The following is a 14,360-nucleotide window of genomic DNA, read 5'->3' as shown; positions in this document are numbered from 1 at the left end:
AAGATTTATTATATGAACATACATCACAGCACTCTAAATTTGCTTGTTTACAAGGGCAAACTTCGGTCGAATATGGTGATTTCCCAGAGCAAGAACAAAAATACTTTTGTAGAAGCTCCGTAGTGTTGATGCCTTCGTAATAGTTCGGGAATATCGAATCATTTTCTACTATCCACCCATGACTAGTTAAATCACTCGTTTCTATATTTGCTTTTGTCGATTGGTTCCGTTCATTGAGCTGCCACAATCCTCGTAAAATGTGTTGTTGTAAAGCAGGCTGTGAGGGAGGTAGTTCATCGACCGATACAATTTTTTCTACTGCAATATACTATCTTAATGAATTAATGGAGTGTCGCAAAGCTTTTGAATTTTTTCCAGGGTCATACAACATAGCTAAGAAATTACTGACAACTTCTAAATTAGACTTTGAATCAAGATTTGTCAAATCAGCTAAGGCGTTCAACTCAAGATCTAACATTTTATTTAAAGAGGAAAACACTGTTTTCTTTCCTATAAAATAGAGAGCTGACGTAGTGTCACAACCACTCAATGCAATGACTTCCGCAATTTTTTCGCAAGTATATGAATTGGTATATAACGCCTATGGTCGACTCGATTGACTATTTTCCCTGTATAAAACCCACATTCTCTTTCTGAACCAATTGAAAATTGTGAATTTGTGTTGATTATTCCCTGTGTATTTTTTAAAACTTATTTAAAAAACTACATATGCTACGCACCGCCAATAGGAGCTCAGCGGGTCTTAAACTCTCGGTGATAGTAGAAAAATGGTTAAGAGCTAACTAGGTTAATATTTTTTTATTTAGTTTATGGAAGATTATTTATTTTGATAATAAATATTTGAAAATTGATTAGTAAAATTAGAAATATTAGAAAATATTGCAATTCTATGAATATTCACCGCTATTGTTCTGTTACAGGGTGACCAGGGTGTCATGGCCTGGCATGGGAAATTTCGGCCCGGCTTACTTCTACTCCTGTTTTCTTTCGTTGTAATATCGGAGGCAACGGCAAAGGCACTAGGTAAGTCCTTACACGTTTTAACTCGTATTTATATATTTATGTGTTTAGTTAACGCCCCACTGTTTATTAATGTTCTCATACTGAAAAAACTACACAAAGACAACCATTACTATCTCCTCCAAACAATTTATGTATAATCAAAATTTTTTCTGAAACCAATATTGGAAAGGGATTTAAAAAAAAACAACAAAATGGGAGCATTGAATTTTACTTTTCAATGACTAACTGTATTATTAAAAAACCCCAAAATATTTCCGTGACGTCAAAATTCATATTTATGTATAATTAAATGAAAATTGTAATAGTTTACTATTTACAGATTTCTGTTGATAATAGGAAACCGCCTGTTATCAAAACACTCAAGTTCATCTCATAGATTGTATAAATACCACAAAAGGAGAGTACATGTCAAAATAAATGCTTTTTCCCTGTTTATATTTCATTTCGTTTATTTATAGGGTATTAAGTAGACGGGAGCCATGTGTCTTGTCTCAAAATTCCATGTCTTCGAGTCTTTTTTCAGCGGCGTCACATGCTATTTGTGAGAGGATCTATTCTCTTAGAATTTTACTACTAGTATTTTTAATTTCGTTGATATCAGCCTTTAATTTTGCGTTAGCTAAAATTAAACAACATTTCACATGATTCACCACAAAATTTCTCTTGTCAATATCTGCTAGATGTAGCAATGTCCTGTAAGAAAGCCAGTGGGAAGGTTTAACATATTTTTACTGAGATTCGTGGAGTGGTTTAGTCTTAGAAGCTCTGTTAGAGGAATTCCCTTCCAGTTTTTAGCTTCTCATGTGACTCTCTCTTATAAATGTACCATCCTATACCAAAGAAAGATTCCGGTCCAGGAAAATGCTTTCTTGGCGAGTAGATTGGCCTCTTTTCGTTTCCGAATAATCGGGAACTCAAAGTGAAAGTATTCTTCTTGCCTAAGACCTCGTCCCTTCTAAGTTTTGATTAGATGACATGGGAACTCAATGACTTTGTAGCAGTTTCGTTTATTTTCATACATCTTTCAATGGAAAGTATTTGTATTTAAAAGGCTCGCGTACAAAAGCCTAGCGGTGGTAGGCATCTAGTGCCAGTTGAATAATCCTGCGCCAGCTCCTGTTGTACTTTTTGAACTTATTCTACAGTTTACTGTTTTATTTTGATATGAACTACTACTGGTCGATCTTAGTATGAATAACGACAAACCCCGTATTTTCTGATACGTAAAATTCACCATTTTATCATGAATATAAAATTTAGTACTGTTAAATATTATAATACTTGTTCCTTATTTTTCAAATGACGACATGCCACTGTTTTTTTTGTTTGCTTCCTCAGACTGCATATGTGGGGAACCGGATAATGATTTCTAGTCTGGAAGTAGTTCAAAACAGCAGTTGACAAAATTGAGTATATATATATATATATATATATATATATATATATATATATATATATATATATATATAGGAATTTTCCGATTTCCGTTTTCGATTTCCTTGCTTTTCTAATTCGTGGGCGTTTTTGTAAATCCATAAGTGTTCTTAAAATATTGTTTTTTAAGAGTTGGCTTAAAAACTGTAATAGTGTTGAATACGAATTGCTCCAGTTTATTAGAACAACAGTCTTTTAATTTGCCTTTTTTAAACAAATCTTTATTTCGCTTCCAAAAAGGCTGAAATTTTAGTTAGAATCTCTCAATGTACGCTGACAGAAATTTTGCAACTTATATTTGTGAAATCTTTAGGTTGAGTTCGGAAACTTTTTAGACAACTCTCGTACTGCAGATCTGTTTTCGCACGAAAATGTAAATTGTGACAATTTTTCACCATAAATTATAGTTTTTTTTTTAATTTAATCAGCAATAGTCAAAAGATAAGAAGAACAATATCTTTTTATTAATATGTTAATAATTAAAATATTTTACCCATTGGTGAATTTTAGTACAGTAGTAGTATATTCATTTCACAGTGCAAATTATTTGTTGAGTATTGTATATTTGGAGTTATATTTAATAAGGTATTAACCAAATTAGTAACTCTTCCAGAACCTGTGGGCGTATATACTATTTTAGTTTTCACGCGTTTCTTTATAATTTATAGAAACGGCTGGTACTAATTACGTTCCTATTAATTTCATACTCCCTTAATGAAAACTTGTCTTAAAGCTATTAAATGCAATATGCAGCGGCGAACTCAGCGTGGTATCTATTCAATTTATAAGTGAAAAACATAACGTATAGTTCCTGGATAGATATTTGTAACCGTTGTGTTTGTGTATACGTGTCAGCTGTAAAATACAATTATTCTACTTGTCAGTTTCGTGTTATATTTCGGTTAATAAGAAATTCTTTTACTCGTGAAACAAACTGTTATTATTTAGCCGTATTTCCTTTAAATAGTTACTACACACCTTTCTAACCAGGAGCGCACTCAAAGCATTATGATGAGAATGAATTAAAATATTTTCTTCAGATTTATAAGTTGGTATATTTTGTTTGGGAAGTTATTTTTTGCTACAACGTTATCAGTTTCATCGAGTCAAGAAAAATTAATTATTATACATTTCGGTTCAATAAATTGTCAAAAATAAACAGAACAAAATTACGGTATTTAAATTTCAATATATCTTAGATAGAAGTTAAAAATTCGCTATTTATTATTGCAAAAAAATTGTAACACGCTTTTATTAACTTCATTTGTATATAATGAAAATGTTGGATTAATTAAAATTGTTGCATTCCTATGCCTATTAAGAACCGAGAAAACTACAATAATTTCATAAATTTGAACAAACAATTTTATATGAAAACTCTGAATTGTGAATAGTAAAGCAATTTATTTCTTTTCCATGTCCTACTTATTATTAATTAGATAAGAACTTAACTTTTAATATAACTGGAATATAAACATTATCACATTAAACTTATATACCTCCATCGTTTGAAACAGTATTGAAAGTCTTTTTCTGTCAGTGCCGTCAGGATAATCGGCGCTTTCTATTTTACGACTTCAATAAAAAAGTAAAAAATCTTATGAATCGGCTCGTATGGACTCGATGAACTCCTGTTTCAGCAGTTGCATGAAAACTTAATTGTCGGTCAGATTACGGATTTTTCTGGTATTGTCATAGGGTTTTGGCGTGAAAGAACGATCCGAGCGGAAATCTTCTATAACATATTCTCTAGCAACCCTTAATGTACTCAAAAATACGTGAAAGCTTCATTGCCATTAAGTTTTTTTTCTGTTTGCCCAACAAGAATATTTTTTCATTCTAATATTCCCATCTTAAGATATGGGACAATTTCATCTCAAGAAAGAGAGGATCAAGATTTCTGGGAAATACTGTCCCAAAATTTGTTTTTACCTAAAACTAAAAAAGTAAATTCGATGCCGTCGTGGTCGTTCAATTGTTTACGTACAATTATATACATTATATGGTGTTAACCGCCACAGTTGAATGAAACTCTTTTAGTTAAATGCAGACTATTCATTTCGTCGTTCATATATGATCCCATCATTTTTGTAACTAATGAAATAATGAATATTTCATCCCATTTGAGATATTTGTAACTATTTATAGGTAAGTCTTCCGCTTTTTTCTAATAAAAGAGATTAAACACCTCAATATCGAGAAACTGATAAAATGGTTGGGAGGGTCTTGACCTATATAGAAACCTATATACGTGCTGGGACCTAATTTATCCACGCCCCAATTTCCTGTCATGTTCTAATTTGTTTATTTGATTGATTATTTTCTGCTTTTCTATTTCTACTACTTTCACGAGTTCCATCTCGAATGAGTTTAGGACCGATTCTTTAACTCCACGAGTTAACGACAATTTTGGAAGTGCGCATACGATTGTTTACTAACCTGATTCGGAATTCGACGCATCGATGAAGTTCTTATTATTGCCTTTTGTACCTCTGATTATTTATTTTCCCACCTATAATTAAATGTCAATTTCTACAACTGTCATGATGTCAGTGTATGGCAAACCATATTGGAAGTCCGAAGAATCCGACCTAGTTTGTCTGTTATGAAACCTCTCTTATATTCACACCTCTGAAAAGGTAACTTCAGTTAAAATTTTTGCAGAATAGTGCAGCAGTGCTGTTTATGATGCTTAGTAATTTACTTCTTAAGTCTGTTCAATTTGAGTGAATAATACTTTTGATGCTTTTTGATGAGTTTATAATGAGTTTTCTGCCCGCCCAAGGGTTCTTTCAATACATTGGAATAAACTTATAAAAGATAATTTTGGTAAGTGAAGTTTAATGTAGGCCGATCAACCTGAATATTGTATAGTACCGGCATTCTTAGTTTGGGCTACTGTATTTAAAAGTTGTCACATTGAAGACTATCGGGAGAGGAAAGACCACACAAAAACACATTGATATGCGCCTTTTATTGGAATAAGAGAATAAACAGTTTAGAGAAACAGGTACTTCATCTCCAATGCGAGCTGGGTACAAAATTTGATAAGAAGGGTTTAGTTTTTTATACAAAAGAAATTATTCTCTTGAATTACCACCCCCATACTGGTAAATCAAGTGAAAAAAGACATGGTCCGCAAAAGAAAATTTTCCATGCACACTCCTGCGGAGCTCAGAAAAAGTATCCTGAAAATCAATGAATGAAAGTAAGAACCGTCGCAACATCCACTTCATTTTCTAGATCTTGAAAAAATTCATATGTACAAAAGGATTTCCTTCAAATGAAGAGGTAATACCAACCATGGAAGGCCGTTCATTATTTTCCAGATTCTCACTCCAGGGATGGCAATCCCTGCCAAATTAGAACATCATTCGAACAAGCGCACTGAAGTTCAGGGAGAGTATAATGAATAATAAAATTTCTTTCAATGCATAAAATCGTGTTATTCTCATCGATGGACAAAACTTATTGAACAGAAGATATAACAGAAACAATGTAGAAAATCTCCGTTGTAATAAACTTACACCCTGAAAGATTACAAGCAAAAGAGGAACAGACTTGGCGGAATGTAAGAGATAGCGAGATTGAAGATAGCAGAAATCAAAATATTTTATCATTTCTCGTCAAATTTAACGAATGATAACATACAAATTCCAATAATTAAAGATTCCGAATAGTACAAATCCCGTCAGCAAAATATAGCTCAACAATGTCCAGTACTAATTGTCGATTTGTGCATAATTCTTTGCACGTGCTGTTTCAACGGTATAATTCGAAGCTATTCTGTGGACTTCCAGCAAAACTTAATAATGAGCATTGAAGCTGTTTTCGTTGAGAGGATATTTATTTATATCGCCGGACAGAATGCTTGGTCACACTGAAGGATATCCGAAGAAGGAAGTGAATAAGGGGTTTGAGAAATACATATTGTATGTTTGCTTCTGTATTTTTAGCTGAATGTAAAATTTATGGAAGGAACAAATCATTTCTTCCAGACAATCGGCATTTTCGTTTTTTAGTAGTAGTTAGTGTCATAATACAGTAATAAATCAAAAATAAAGAGGTTAAAACTGATAATTGATAATCGATTAAAATATTAATACTGCATAAAACAGCCCAAAAGTTTCATATTATAGACGAAACAGAAATTATATGAAGACTGAAAATTTTACATGACAATTTTAACATGCAAAAGGAGTGTGCCTAAAACAATCATTGTATTGATATTTTGAATGTCATCGAAAATGACCAAACTTAATGGAAATGTGATTAATGGTGTATTTCTCCTTTTTTGGTCCCATGAAGCAGTGAAAGAGAAAACTGGTATGTGTTCTGAAGGAGCTGGCAGAAGCAGGCTTCTGCACTGTTTCTGCAAGGTTTGCACGGAAGTATATATTGATTGATCAATTATCTTGATTTTAGGTTTTTATTAATTAAAATTTTGTTTAGAAGTATATAATGTTGACGTTTCGACTACATTTAGTGTTGATCAAAATATGATTTGACACTGACAATCTACGTTTTTATATTAATCAATAGATCACCTACATCATGAATATCAAAATAAAAATCTGTTTTAACAAGAAAAATTAATTTTTCTTTAGTTTGTCATATATCAAAAATATGTAGCAATCAACTATTAAATTATTTATAGTTGTATCAAAATTTATAAAATAGAACTATAAATTTTATTACTTAAATTATTTAGGTCTTTTTTATTATTGACTCGTTTTTTTGTATGTAAACCATTTCTGAAAATTCTCCTTTCCGTTTAAAGAATTTTTGAATCTTTATAATTGAATATATGTTTTTTTTTTGATATTTCGTGCTTCGTTAAAGCAGCTATATTTTTTTCATCGTATTGATGACCTTTTAGTCTATTTTCTAAATACTGAGATGTCCGCTCTATGTAGACAGCGTCACGATCATTACATGGAACTAGATATATAATATTACTTCTTTTGTTTTATTATCTCCTTTATGATTTATTTTAATATCATATTTATTGAAAGAATTTTATAGTTGTCCTTATACATGGTGAGGACAAATGTTTTATGTTTTGATGTTTTGTTTCTTAATTGATTATAGTATCAATTTATCCTTTTCTTGAATATGCTGTTTATCATTTTTCCGGTTAATTATTTTTTCAATGCAGTTTTTGATTTTTGAATACCTAAGCATCTAAATTCAGGATCTGATAGTTGGATAGGTCTATCAGCCAAACTGCAACACAGTTTCCTCAAAACCTTCCATTACTAATTGAGCTATAACACTTGATATGGAAGCTCCCATAACGCAACAAAACAGAATCTAAACATCAAACACAAAACATTTTTCATTACCATATGTACAAGGACATTCCCAACAACTATCGAATTACTTCAATAAATCTGATATTAGTATAAGTCGCAAAGGACATAATGCATTATCCAAATATTCCACTTAACTGAAATCTAAAACACCCAAAAACAAAAGAAGTAATATTATATATCACATACCATGTAATGGTTGTAATGCTGACTAAATAGGGCAGACATCTCAGTATTATATATGATATGAAAGTTTATCAAGAAAACCATATAATATATATATATATATATATATATATATATATACATAAATTTATTTTTTTTTCCTCTATATATATACAGACCACAAAAATTATGGCATCACTGGTATTTTAGGATATTTTTAATACTTAATTTTAGTTTTTTGGGACAATCTGTATATTCATCAACTTGATAGATATTTCTGGTTTCTTATCATTGGCAAAAAAATGTCACAATGTCTTACAAATCTTTCTGGAAGCAAAAAATGCTCGAGTAAATCATTTATGTCTTGGAGAATGCATTGAGATCGAGAACTTTCTGAGCAAATTGTGTTATTGTATAGTGAAAATTCAAATTTATTTTGTTAATAATGGATGTGCCTCAACGTTTAACAAGACATGTGACGATTGAAGAAGCGGCTAGAATCATCGCGCTCATCGTCGCCGGAGTAATTGAAGTTCATCAAAGCACCATATCCATAGTTGTTATTCGCTACCCAGAAACGGGGCAGCTAACCAGAAGACCCGGACAAGGCCCTGGAAGGGTAATTTAGGTAGTAGATGATCGTTATTTTAGGTTAACGCGTTAAGAATTAGGCAGATCTGTTGGCTGCTCGTAATATAGGCGACGTGGTGAACGGTCAGGTTATTTTTTGTCAAACTGAAAGCTTTGGTGGTGGCTATATTGGTGTTTTAATTCGTAATAATAATAAAATTCGAAAAACAGGCAACACATTTAAAATATTTAAAAAACAATGAGTGATGCGATAATTTTCGTGGGGTGTATATGTATATAATATGTACGAATTCAAAACCAAATATTTTACAATCAGTTTCTGTATTTAGTAGAAAAACTCTCAGAATAACATTGAATCAAATTACATTTATAAAATTATTTTTAATTAATATGATTTATTTCACACTTTCTACTTAATTTTTAATTTGAAATAAGACATTTGGTATTTGAATCTAATAAATAAATATTCGATGACCGCGGGAAGAAAGATGTGATTGATAATAATCTGACGACATTTTTAGAGTTGAGGAAGAAATTCATATTTATGAAGTTAGGAAGGTAGAAAAATTAAAATTCATATCTAATATTTTTGAAACAGAAATAATTACAGTAAATGTTTCATTTCTGTAAATGTAGATGAAATATTGTGGTATGTATAAATAGTACTTCCCATCCTTAGTGGTTCGTTCTACTAACAAATCCCATTTTCATTGTACTGATTAAATAATTTAGTCACACCACTTGTTACTTGCTGACCCTCGAAATATACAGTATTAATTATTAATAATTTTATGTAGACATAGACAGATCATTTAAGGTGACCCAGAATATGTTGAATTGTTTATGCTAGAAGGATGAACAGAATTTTTAACCCAATATTTCTACAAAAATGTACATAACTGTGATAAATAAAAAATGAGCATTGATTTGTGAATTTCTATCTTTACAATCTTATTCAGCAATATCATTAACTTTTGACACACTTTTTTTAGACGTAATGAATTTCAGAGCAGACAAAAAATTTAATGTATAGGTTTGTACATAAACTTGTAACAGTACCTATTTTTCTAAATGTACCAGCACCTATTTATCGACAATACCGTAATATGAAACTTATTTTCACTTTATAATCAATTTAAATATAGCATTTATTCAATTCCGTCCGTAAATTTATCGATATCGTCAGATGTTTCATATGTTTTTGTTTTTCCAGTCAATTACGAATCCAAAATCTCTACTAGATGTTTTTATGCAATGTGTGGACATTCTGCATAAACAACATTCGCTTGATTTTAAAATATTCAGAAATTCTTCTAGTAACATAAAAAGCTGAGCTTTGCTCTAGTCCTAATTTTTCACGCTTCAAATCAATCGGAAAGCATTTAAATCATATTTAATTTCATGAATTATGAAACAGAACATGAACGAGATGTGTAATGAATAACAAGATTGACGCTGTGAAATATTTTATTTTGAATTCATACATTTTTTATAGCTTCCACGGACACATTACAAGCAAACAAACACAATTCGTCACTACAAGTTCTTATCCCTTCTAATAAGTTTGTATAGTCTGCAATGGAATTGAAAGTATCAGCACAAATATCTTTTTTATGTTAAAACTTGACTAAAAACATTATTTCGACTATAGTATAGTTTTTCCAATATCAATCGCAAATTATAAAAACTCATATAAATACCGAGTTACATGGAGAAAATTCCAGAAGATTCTTTAAATAAAACGCAATAGGATTAAATATCATAAACACTTTGTCAGCATTTATTTTATTATAAATACGAATGTTGTAAATAACTTTTTAATGAATTTTGTTCATTCAACTCTATAAAATGATTGTTATTTTGAGTTTAATAAAGTTTTTAAAAACATATTTTCGGCCATCGAAAATATAATTGCCGACAATTTTATTTGATTTACCATAGGCGTAGATACCTCATTTTATAAATCTATTATTTTAAAAATATGTATCTTATGCGAGAAAGTATTCGTTAAAAGGTAATCGAAAGAATATTAATTGGACGGCATTATACGCCGTTATTTAGACAGATGCACTCAATTGTAGTCCTACTTGGAACTTGGAAAAAAAAATTAATACTAAACGTCGTTAACTTGCTACAACTGAATATTAAACTATAAAACGTAAATAGACGAGTAAAATATACCTGCCTGTAAGGGAGTTTGGTTTAAGCAGGGTACCAGACGTGAACTGAGACCTTTTTGTACCCCATTTGTCTATTATTCAGTTTTTTTTAAAACCAGTTGCTGTCAAAACTTGACGCAATGCTTCTAAACTGGTATAATTGTATTCTGGATAATCTGCTGCCTTTTGCTGTATTACCTCTAATGTCGCAACCCTGTTCTCCTTATATAAACTCTGAATTATCCTACGTATAAAATCTTAATTAGCTTTGTCAACTGATATCAGTTTTTCTTTACATGTTTTTCGCTTCTGTGAAAGATCCGCAGCAACCTCTTTCGTGACTAGTCCAGATGATGAGTCCACGTGGACTGACGCTTTGTTAGATGTTCACAGAATTTTATACGGGGAGTAAACATTAGTTTTCATTTATTAATTTGGTATGAGTGCCGTGCGTATTCATGAAATATTGATTGTTCCTCGTAAAACTGTCTTCTGCAATTGATATTGGAAGAAATATACTACTAGTCAATGATACACCAAACATTTATTGGGTGTTGGTTATCTAACGAATGTTAGTTAAATAACAAACAGTAGAATTAGTTGAATTCAGTCAAAACAAAATTGCTCATGGATCGATTGTAGTCTCCAAAAAAATTCCACTTAGGAAAAAACTACATTCGTATAAATACGACTAAAGTAGCTAATTTATGGGTCTGATTTTTTAGGTTTACTGATGGAGATAGGAATCGGCTTTTTTGTATTTTATGGGAAAAGTTTGAGTAAGGTCGTCTAGGGTAGAATACACAAATGTCTGAAGTTCTGTGGAAGGTAATAGCTGAGTTGCAGGTTCTATTGTATATCCTGTTTAAAATTGTTAATAAAACAATTAAATATGGGTCTGCGTTTCCGACACACCCTTTCGATTCTAAACCATATTGAAACGGTCGTTTTGAAATTGTACACACAACAGGAAAATTAGTAATTTTATGAAAATAATATCTTGGGAAATTCAACGTATTTGAAACATTGTCACATAATTATATTACAGATTAGCTGAGTCCGCCTCTACACATAAAAAATGGTTGTGATTTATATTTCTCATAATACGTTTTATTGTATGCATTGTGTAATATGTCTAAAATTAGGTTTTTCTACTCATTTGTCGGAAACATGTAAAATGGCGATTTTACTAATGGCATGTCGTATAACTTCTTGGAAATAGTGCGTGGCAGAAGTTATTTAATCACATTTTTTATAAAGGCAGTTCTGTAGCAGAATAAAAGATATTTTTAGAAATATCGAGAAGGATGTCTTACGAGTTTTTCAATATCTGTTAAAACCTTCTAGATATTCCACAAATTTTGGTTGTCAGATTGGATAAGAGCCTAAAACAAACATATTTGCCTTTTTTCAACTTATTTATGTATATTTTTTGTAGTAAATATAAACTCCAAGGTTACATTGTAACCTATTATGTACGGACTTACCCTAGAAACTGATAATTCTAAAGCAGTTGAATTCGAGACGATCAAAAATCGGTGTCAAAATGGATCGTGTAGAGCAGCGCGCGATGATTAACACTGTATAGCACTACATACCATTTATACAATTCAGTTTCGGTTATGTTAATTTATTTTCTAGTATTTGATTAACACCGATGTTGAAATATTCTTTTTGGAGCCAGCAAAGTGTATTTATTATGTAATGAATGTTAATTTAAAACTATTTCCAAAAATTAGTTAAATATCCTATCAAATGTGTGAATTTTGAAAATTAACATTTTTTCCTACTGTATAATACGACACGTTTTCTATTTTATGAAATTAAAATAGCTATAGAAAAATCAGTGTAAATCAAAGTACATGCTAGCCTCTTAATAAGGAGGAAGACAACATGCAAAAAATTTCTTTCAATTCCTGGTCAAAATATTTCACATTTCAATCTTGTACGTTGTTTGACATTCTGCAAGGTTCTTGCTGTTGCAACATAGCTACCACGAACCAAAACTAACCCTTTTTTTGTTTAGTTACCAATTTCACAAAATAAGTCAATAAATGCTAGCAACAAATATCCCCAACCAAAAAGAAAGTTGGATTTATACCAAAAAAGGTAGTTTTGCAAAAGGCTTCAGTCCGTCAGCTGATCAGACTGGCATTTGTGTAGTTGTTGGATAAAAATTAATTGAATTTCTTGAATTGAGTTTCAACTTAAAATATAAATATAAAATGACCCCAAACTCATGATGTTGCAAGTGGGAAATCTTGCATAAATACATCTGTTTAGGTTCATATGTGCATGCTGTTGATAAGATCTTGCATCACCTTGTACGTTATCTTACTCCATGCCAACGCATTTGTCTCTGCATTTATATAAAATCAGTCCCCATGGACCAAATTTCCTTTCATAAAAAAATGTGATCCTTTTTTCTTAAGTTCGGTATTAAAACGTGTCAGAAAGCACAATGTTGACTAGTTAATATTTTATTCTTCTAAATAATCAATAAGGATTAAACGTTCGGAATCCCAAAACACTGTGATCTTGATCTAATTGGCACATTCCTTGGATGAATCCCATTATTTATACTATTTTTGTTTCATGGGTATAATGGTATACCCAAGTTTAATATATAATTTACTTGGATAACGTTCTAAGATATCTCAACATTGCACATTGGTTTGAATTTGAACTTTCTATCGTCAATAAGCAATGTTGCAGATATCTTTTTCATATATGACCTTCCATATATTTCCATTTTTTTATTTGACATTAAGGGCACAGATTTTATTAACCATTTCTGGGGTAAATGACGATCTCAGGTATTCAGCATCTTCCTTTCTCATATGGCCACTTCTCAAAAACAGTTACAAGTTATTCCATGGAAAGGAGCACTTTTAGGGAAATATTCACTTAATTTTTCTCTATATCTACACAACAACGAAAACAATTTTTATAAATTAATCTGTCAGAAAATTTTTATCACCGTAGCGAAAGTGTTGTATAAACGTTTGAAAATTCAGTCTTACGTCAAACCATCAATTCTCTTATTACTACAAATATCTACTTAACACTGTAGTCACAAAAACTGATTTATTTCGATAAACGTTGATAAATTTTTACATGATGCTAACACGCAAGTCCGTGTTGATTCTAGCCCAACCAGTGCCGACTGAAACAGTGTCCCAAGCTGCAAAATTTTGATGCAGGTAAAGGCGATTGAAGTGATTAAATTGTTCAAGGGTAGTCATAAACACAATGAAATTGAATTTATAGCCTATTTTGCGAAGTTTAAAAGCAGGTAAATAACGGTCCTATTTCTTAAGATTATAGTTTGATCAGTTCTACTGAATTGCAAGGGTGGATCTTTAATGTTTTCTATTGAAAATGCATGTCTGTACATACAGCTACATTAGTTGACTGAAGCTTATCAAATGTTTGTACTACCATTATTCTATCTATGTAATTTAAAGGATATATTGAGTAACTGATGATGAATGGAAAATTTTTACTTTTCAATTACTCTAGCGCCATAAATTAGTGTTTGCATGCCGGTAGTAACTGTGTATAATTAATACTTAGTTTATGTGCATATAAGAAATCATTTCAATACAATCATCCGTCTCAGTCATTGAAGATATTTGGAAGTAATTCTCAAATA

General features: G+C 31.1%; 1 protein-coding gene across 1 annotated transcript in view; it reads left to right on the top strand.

Annotated features, from left to right (window-relative positions):
- LOC130900500 (latrophilin Cirl) overlaps window positions 1-14,360 on the top strand; it is a 267,383-nt gene that overhangs the window by 36,885 nt on the left and 216,138 nt on the right. Inside the window, exon 2 of the mRNA XM_057811218.1 lies at window positions 942-1,044. Within this exon, the coding sequence (XP_057667201.1) occupies window positions 942-1,044 (103 nt within the window). The remainder of the gene's footprint in view (window positions 1-941; window positions 1,045-14,360) is intronic.

The sequence above is a fragment of the Diorhabda carinulata genome, chromosome 1 (assembly GCF_026250575.1).
Source record: "Diorhabda carinulata isolate Delta chromosome 1, icDioCari1.1, whole genome shotgun sequence".
Taxonomy (NCBI): domain Eukaryota; kingdom Metazoa; phylum Arthropoda; class Insecta; order Coleoptera; family Chrysomelidae; genus Diorhabda; species Diorhabda carinulata.
Note: the sequence above shows the minus strand (reverse complement) of the source record. Positions and strands in the feature narration are given on the sequence as shown.